The sequence below is a fragment of the Squalius cephalus genome, assembly GCF_949319135.1.
Source record: "Squalius cephalus genome assembly, chromosome: 19".
Lineage (NCBI taxonomy): Eukaryota > Metazoa > Chordata > Actinopteri > Cypriniformes > Leuciscidae > Squalius > Squalius cephalus.
In genome coordinates, this window is record NC_137140.1 from 34148446 (window position 1) to 34157203 (window position 8758).

The following is an 8758-nucleotide window of genomic DNA, read 5'->3' on the forward strand; positions in this document are numbered from 1 at the left end:
GGTGCTATCTCAAAAATAAGTACTAGTACCATAAATAACTACTAGTATCTAATAAATACGTACTAGTCACAACTGTCAGAACTGAATAGTTGATATCTGAATGACAGATCCCCATAGAAGTCAATGGCAAAAAATTAATTTGTTACTATTAACAAAATTAGTTAGTTACTAGTCACTATTGAAATAAGAACTAGTATCTAATGAATAAGAACTAGTATCTAATGAATAAGAACTAGTATCTATTTAATAGGTACTAGTATCTAATTAATAAGTACTAGTTTATAATAATAAATACTAGTAACTAATGACCGAATAGGTACTAGTTTTTAATAAATAAGAACTAGTTCCAATTTAATAGGCACTAGAATCTAATGAATAAGTACTAGTGTCTTTTAAATAGGTTGTCATGTAGTGTCATGTCTTGTCATGTTATGTCTTGTTCTTGATCTTTCTCTCTACTCTGTCTCCCTCTGCTGGGGTTTTGACGTTACTGTTTCTTTTCCCTTCTCCCTTCCTCCAGCTGTTCCTCATCTTCTCTAACTACCTCGTTTACTCTCTTCCCACCTGTTTCCTCTCCCCTCTGATTAGATCCCTATTTCTCTGTCTGTTTCTGCTTCTTTCCTTGTCGGATTCTCACTTGATTTTCTCATGCAAGAAACGAACACAGTCCTGTCTGTCTTGTCCGAGCCCTGTCCTGTTGGCATCTGCCTGGTGAGCGCTATCTGTACCACAATAATCATCTTGATCTTTGTATTCTGTCCAGTTCATCTGATGCTGAAAGAGATCTGCTAACCACTGTAGCAATCTGAGCCTTGTCAACACTGAGAGACCCGCAGCCTTTCGCCGTTATCAATCATCTCTGTCTGCCGTCAAAAGAGACTCTTATCTTCTCTGATTTTTCTTTCACAAAAGTATTTTTGTTTTGTTTTTTATCGCCCTCTCTGCGGGTTGCCTGTTTTACCATTATCTCTCAATAAGAGGATTTGTGTTCTACATTATTGCCACCCAGTGTTGCTACCCTGTGTTCTCATTAAAGACTCTTTTTGTTAATTCGCTATTGGGTCCTCTCTTACCTGCATAACATAGGTACTAGTATCTAATAAATAAGAACTAGTAGCTAATGAATAAGTACTAGCACCTAAAGAATAATCACTAGTATCTAACAAATAGGCACTAGTACCTAAAGAATAAGCACTAGTAGCTAATGAATAAGTACTAGTACTCAATGGAATATATACTAGTATCTAAAAAATAAGTACTAGTAGCATGAAAATAGATACAAGTAGGTTTTAAAGATTAAATGTTAAAATGGCTTTCCTTAGAATGAATAAATGGATGATGTGATAAAAACATTTTTTTTGTAGTTGTGCTATGAAAACATTGTCTCCAGAACGATCTTTACTTAAACCCTGTTCCACTTGTTTTTTAAGTTCAAAGCTGAAGACAATTTGTCATGAGCTTTCAGAACATCTCCACTCATATAGCTGACAAAACAAGTGTTAAAAACAGCTGAACTTGAGTCCCTTTGCAAATTGAGCCCAAATGGCGCTTTTCCACTGCATGGTAGGCTCAGTAGGGCACACTTTTTGGGGGGTTTTCCACTGTGTACAACACCTAGTATCTTTTTAAGTACCACCTCATTTGAGGTTCCAAGCAAGCCATACGATACTAAAATGTGACGTGTTAAAACTGCTGATTACTGATTGGTCAGAGAGAATCGTTACTTACAGCGTCATTGGATTTGGTGCAACTATAACGATCATTCTATAATACCAACCACTTTATAGCGGTACTAAACTGCAGTGGAAAAGCAAACCTAGCCAAAGTAAAGCGAGCCGAGCCGTAAATGAAGATTTTGTCATCATAAACTCGCACTCAAGTTGTTCCCAACCTTTATGAATTTCTTTCTTCTGCTGAATACAAAATAAGATATTTTGAAGAATGTTTGTTAACAAACAGTTTTGGGTAACGTCTCGGTTACATGTGTAACCCTCGTTCCCTGAGAGAGGGAACGGAGACGTCTCGTCGTGACCGACGATTCTGGGATCTCGCTCAGAGGACCGATCTACTTCGAGTGTAACTAAACAAGCCAATTTCACATTGGCATGCAATCATTGCATTCAGCTGCTCTGCCTCATCAGCGCGGGTATAAATGAGCAGCTGGTGCATGATGCAATCAGTTTTTCGCTGAGGAGTTGAGCCAAGTTGGTGACCCAGGCCCCAGCGACGGTACAGCACCCGTGGTGACGGGACGAGACGTCTCCGTTCCCTCTCTCAGGGAACGAGGGTTACACATGTAACCGAGACGTTCCCTATCATTCGGTCACTCTCGACGTCTCGTCGTGACCGACGATTCTGGGATCCCTACCAAAGCGCCACGGGCGCTGGAAGCGGGAAGCGGGCTCGTAGCGCGTGGTCCGTTGCGGCACGAAGTTCCTGGAGAACCCCTGGGTCGCGACTACCCTCGTGCAGGTCCCTCAGGGCTTTGGCCTGATGAACCTGCAGTAATGCCATGGCGTGTAAAGCAGAGGCAGCCTCTCCACAGGCTCTGTAAGCCTTGCCGGTTAACCCCGACGAGTACTTACAGGCCCGGGATGGGAGACACGGTTCCCCCCTTAGTGTGGAGTTACGGGAAAGTTGCATGGCAACTGTCCACTCCACGGGGGGGATATGCGTATAACTCTTGGCTGCCCTGCCATCGAGGGTAGTGAGGGGGGAGGGGACCCTAGGACCACTTCTGGCAGTAAAAGGTGCCGTCCATAACATAGTGATCTCCTCATGCACCTCGGGGAAGAATGGTACCGGGGCAGGACGCTGAGAACCAGCGCGAGCTGCCCCGAGAAACCAATCATCCAACCGAGAGGGTTCGGGACACGGTGGAGGGTTCCACACGAGCCCGACACTCTCGGCGGCCCGAGACAGCATAGCCATCATCTCTTGGTCCGATTCGGGCAACACTGCCACACCCGAAGGGGGCAGCGCAGCCGAGTCATCATCCCCGGAGAGAGAGGACCCGCCCTCCGATGCCGCGATCGACATCTGATCGTCAGGCGGGGCGCCGAAGGATACCACTGGTGCAGACCTTGATGGTGGCCCAGCCCGTTCCTCCGACGGCCCAGCTGGTTGCGGAACAGGGGAGTGAGGGGGTCCCGGGGGTAGTGGCCCCACGGAACCGGACCTCACTGTCACCCTCAGATCTCCCAAGCAACGGCCCGAAGAAGCCCCCCGAGGAGGGTTAGATCGAGGCAGAGGCGAGGGGGCTCCCATCCCTTTGAGGAGTGAGAGCCGCGATCGGAGCTCCGAGATGGTCATGTTCCCGCAGTGAGAACATGACTCATCCACGAACCCCGACATTGCATGCCGAATGCCCAAACATACAATGCAGCATCCGTGACCATCACCTGGCGTCAGGAAACGACCGCATCTAGAAACGCACACACCGTGAAGCTCTTTTAGAGAACTGCTCTGTTTTTGTGCCGAAGCACGCAGGGAAACCCCGCTCGCGTCACCAACGGTAAGGGGAATCCCGCGGTGCGCAACCGATACCAGCTGTAAAAACAGCTATTGTTTTTTAGAAGGCGCTGGATCGGTCGAGGAAGTTCGCTGCCGTGCCGTTTCACCAACACTCCAAGAGAACAGGAAAGCACACTCTTCTTTGTAGATCTTCTTTGCAGAAGCTCAACTCCGAAGCGAAAAGCTGATTGCATCATGCACCAGCTGCTCATTTATAACTGCGCTGACGAGGCAGAGCAGCTGAATGCAATGATTGCATGCCAATGTGAAATTGGCTTGTTTAGTTACACTTGAAGTAGATCGGTCCTCTGAGCGAGATCCCAGAATCGTCGGTCACGACGAGACGTCGAGAGTGACCGAACGATAGGGAACCATTGATTTCCATACTACGGGAAAATGGTGCCCCACAACTGTTTGGTTTCAAATATTTCTTTATTGTTTTCAGCAGATAAAATAAATTCATACAGGTTTGGAACAACTTTAGGGTTTTGGGGTTAAAAAATAAGTTTAGGGTTACAAAATGTGTTTGAGGAATACTGGTGGTTTAGTTTCCACTATTTACAACACTTCAGTACTTCACTTTGCCTAAAAATACATTCTTTGTTTCCATTTTAAGAGTTTGAATTGCATACTCATTTGTGAGCTGTATTACTTCTTGTTAATGTGATTTTTATTTTTATTATTATCTTTTTCTGTAGAAATTATAATGCATTTGCTTAATGTGATAATCAGGAACATTTCAATGTTCAATAATGATTCAACAATTCAATAATCCATGTTTCAGAAAAAATGCATGTCCAAAAAGATGCTCAAGAGAGTTTATTAAGGAAGCAAGACAATACTTTACCAGTGGTTGTGATTGGTGGAGTCATGGATTCTATGGATAGGATCGTCTCCGTTGTTGTAGACGCTGATGAGATGGACTGGTTTGAGGCATCTGGTGTTAGGAACATTTAATATCAACATCAATCATTTTAAAACGAAATCCCAAAAAATAAATGACTAAAGTACAAATAGGTAAATGCTCACCTGCACAGTAAACTCCACAAAATGTTGGCTTGACAAACTCATAAACATAGTAATTTCCTGGACAGGCTTTAACTCTAATAGGGTGGGATGTGTAAGTACAGCAGCCATTCCATGAGGAGACACAGATCTGACGGGTGACCACTCCATCTTCCAGCTGTGGGTGAGGGCCGCTGAGTGACAGTGGTTCATAAGTGCCACACATGTACTGATTTACACATGATTCTGGCATATGAGCATTTTCACCATTGTAGAACATCCTGTACCAGCCATTCCACTCCACATTATAATCACACATGCCAAAGTTACTATAGTAAGAGTTGTCTGTGGCTCTCCAAGGCTCATCCAGACTGGTATAGTTGTAGCAGGGGTCGATATTTGGAGTGGAGAAAGATACTATTGTGGAAAAAATAAAAAGACAGCATTATATAATGTAGATTAAATTCATTCAAGATGATAATACGAATGTAAAAAATACCATTCATGCTAAGCATGTTAAATATAAAGTTGAATGAATGTACCTGCACAATATACAGGAGCTGGGATTGAAAGAGATGGTCTGGTAAATTTGTATACATAATAATTTCCAGGACAAGCTTTGACTTGGATCGGGTCGGATCTGTAGTGACTGCACTGATAATAGTAAGAACCGTAAATTTCACGAGTAACAACTCCATCTTCTAGCTGAGGATGAGAGGCACCAAGGTACAGAGAACTAAAACTTCCACATGACATGTAAGACATACACCACTCAGGCATCTGAGCACTCATGCCATTAATGAAGAGTCGATACCAGCCATCCCATTCTACACGAGTGTCATCATGATCAGATATGTATCCATACATAGACCAGTAATTGAGTGTGCTTCTCCAGTAGTTGTCAAGTATGTTGTAGTTATTGCACGGGTCATAATCTGTTTTAGGTGGAGACCACAACAAAGTTATATTTCAATGATGAACTTCACGAGTGTGAATCTAAACCAAACACAGATTCTTAGATTATTCAAAGACAATGTGACTGTGTAATAGTGAAAATGTTTATGGATAAAAATTGCCATTTAAACTGTAATGCAAAACCTTCATTGGAATAAACTAGCAAATTGTTCCAATGAGATATATATTTTATAATAACATTCTTTATTATTATTCATAATATATTCTTTCATATATGATTTAGAACTTACTCAAGGTGATGCTGGATCCAGTGAATATATCTGGACTTATAGTGGAAACCGCCTGTGAAATAGTGTTGACATCTAAAAAGAACAAATTCATGTCATGACAGAAATCATTTTAAAAAGTTTGAAAGACTTAAAATAATACTGAGAATGAGAAAATCACAGTACCTGTACAGTATCCTGAACAGAAGAATGGGGGATTCACAAGTTCATAGACATAGTAATTTCCTGGACACGCTTTCACTCTGATGGGTTTTGACTTGTAATCACAGCAGCCTCCCAAATAACCAATACCACAGACCTCCCTGGTCACCACTCCATCCTCTATCTGAGGGTGAGGATCATTAAGCCACAGACTGATGTATGTGTTACAGGTGAATGAACTAACACAGGTCTCTGACATCCGGATGTCCATTCCATAGTAGAGAAGCCGGTACCAGCCATTCCAGGAGAAAGAGACATCACAAATGTAATCTCCACTTTCATTGTTGGCTCTCCAGGGACGATCCAAAGACTCATAGTTGTAGCAGGGATCACTGCTGATGCTTTGGAAAGCAACTGTCATGGAGATTGCAAAATAATTTAAAGGAAATCATCACCAATGGTGCCAAAAGCTATGCAAATAATCAAGTTTTTCTGACGAGATTTGACTGAAAATCAGCATGAGGACTGTTGAGTAATATTATGATGTGTTTATGTATGACAGATAGGATCTAACAGATTTTATTTAAGCATTTACTCTCGAGAGTGACATAAAAAAAATTGTAACAAAAAAAAAAAAAATGAGAAAAGAGTTAAAATTGTACCTGCACAGTACATAGGCCCTGGAGCTGATATGATGGGCTTGACAAATTCATAGACGTAATAATCTCCTGGACAGGCTTTGACTCGGATGGATGTGGAATTGTAGGCGCCGCACTCACGGGAAATTCCCCACCACCACCCACGTCCATATGTTCCCATGACTTCACGGGTCACCACTCCATCCTCAAGTTTTGGATGAGAACCGTTGAGATGCAGTCCAGTGTCACCACCACATCCACCATTACTCACACACCACTCAGACATCTGGGCACTTTCTCCATTCACATACAGCCGATACCAACCACTCCATTCAACAAGAGTGTCATCATGTCCATTGTACTGATATGGGCTTTGCAGTATGTCTCTCCAGGATTCATCAAGAGTGTTATAATCATAGCATGGATCAGTTGTAGGTTCTGAGAGAATAAAGAAAAAGACTCATTCACTGAGGTGGCAAAATTAAGAGTACAGGTAAACATTTAACATCAGTGTCTGTATGACAAATAAACTATTGGGATGGTAAACTGAGGATGGATTCAATAAATGGACTAAACGTGTATCCTTTATACACCTCTCTCACTAATTAAAAAAATAGCTGCCACCTTGATCTTAATTGAGTGTTAAGGAACTGTATCTTTGTTTTCACCCACTTGAATAACAATGTTAAACTTAGTGTTGGAACTTTGATGACAAATGTGAGATTCAAATATTTAAATATAATTATTTTCCTATTGAAACAAAATATACAAAAGTGGAACAACATTCAAGGTCATTATCAGATAATTAAAGATTGCAATGCTGTACTCTATGTAAGATATTTGTGTGATTCTGACAGGTCAATTTAGCTCAAAAGAATTATTAATTAATTTATAGGGAATTCGAAAGAATCACTTATTACAACCGAGCAAATGACTCGTTCGCGGTTCATTTGAACTGGCTGTAACTATCAGCTCTGCACCGAATATAAATATCACTCTATTAAATACTATTTGTTAGCAAGGTAACTTAGATCAGCAGTTTAAGACATTAAATTCGTAAGCACATAACACAAGTAAAACTTTAAAAATACAAACAAGACTTTATTGATTATTCTAACACATAAAATTAACATCTAACACAAACACACGCGCACACACACACACACATTCATACGAGTTGCAGCAAGAAAGAGAGTGAGGAAAGAGTGAGTTTTAAGAGTGAGATGATGAAATCCCAATTTTCTATATGCACTTATAAGACATGACCTGGAAAACCATCAATCATTAATTTAACCCTTCTTAGGCGGGTTATTAAATCAATACAATACACCAGTTCAGCTTTTAGTCTGGAGGTTACTTGCTTGTGTTGCGTAGTGATTCCCTTTTTGTCGGCGTAAAAGGGGGTTTCCTGGGTTCGTTCGTTGGTTGATGTCCTCGTGCTTGAATAGATGTCTGGGGCGGCCACTCACGTGGTATGGATGACGGATGGATTGAAAGTCTTTGTCTGAAGCTGGCTCTGGGCAGACGAATCGTGGAACGAAACTCTGCCGCAAAACTTAACTTAGAACTGAGACTCACAACGGAAAAGAAAGGAAAACTTAGAAAAGAAAGAAAATTGAGACGAGAGTAGTTACTGTAGATGGCTTGAATGAAGTTGTTTAACCCATGTTCTTCTGATCTTGATTTGGGTTCTTTCGTCTGCGCGTTTACATGGTTACTTTTCCTTGAGAGAGAGCCAGAGAGAGAGGACTTTGTTTTGGATCTAAGATTTTAAACTCAAAAGTTTGTCCAACCTCCTGAAGAGATCGGACCAATTAGACACTGGCTTAATTTAGGAGGTTGCTCTATTCTCTTCTTATCGTAAATCATGCGTTATGATCTCCTTGCTCTCCAGCACTAGCAGAGAGAACACGAGGCCACAGTTTAGACATTATTACTATTATAAGAATACGAAACATTTTACACAGATTTCAATCAAGCCATCTTTTGAATTAAGAACATACGATCGTACTGATAGGAAGCACGACACACTTTCATTCAAGCATCTAATAGTTATAACAATTTCATGAATTATATGGGATCTAAGTATATTAGACACACACATATATTGTAGACACAAAATAGAATCATGTAGTTGCATGATGTTTGATTATAAGTCCATCGAGAATTGTTTTGGGATGATTTTATGTATTTTTATGAGTCAAAGTCTCAGTCTCTTTGGTTTGAAGTGATTTCAAAACTCTGAGTCATTCAGAGGTC

General features: G+C 41.3%; 1 protein-coding gene across 1 annotated transcript; it reads right to left on the reverse strand.

Annotated features, from left to right (window-relative positions):
• Positions 1-2364: 2364 nt before the first annotated feature.
• Positions 2365-8368, reverse strand: LOC307146695 (uncharacterized protein; the record flags this gene model as incomplete). The annotated part of the gene is made up of 8 exons (XM_079850905.1): positions 2365-3424; positions 3514-3625; positions 4543-4935; positions 5061-5453; positions 5724-5795; positions 5886-6275; positions 6524-6937; positions 8293-8368. 8 exons carry the CDS (start codon positions 8366-8368, stop codon positions 2365-2367), a joined length of 2910 nt encoding a protein of 969 aa, XP_079707031.1.
• Positions 8369-8758: the final 390 nt, after the last annotated feature.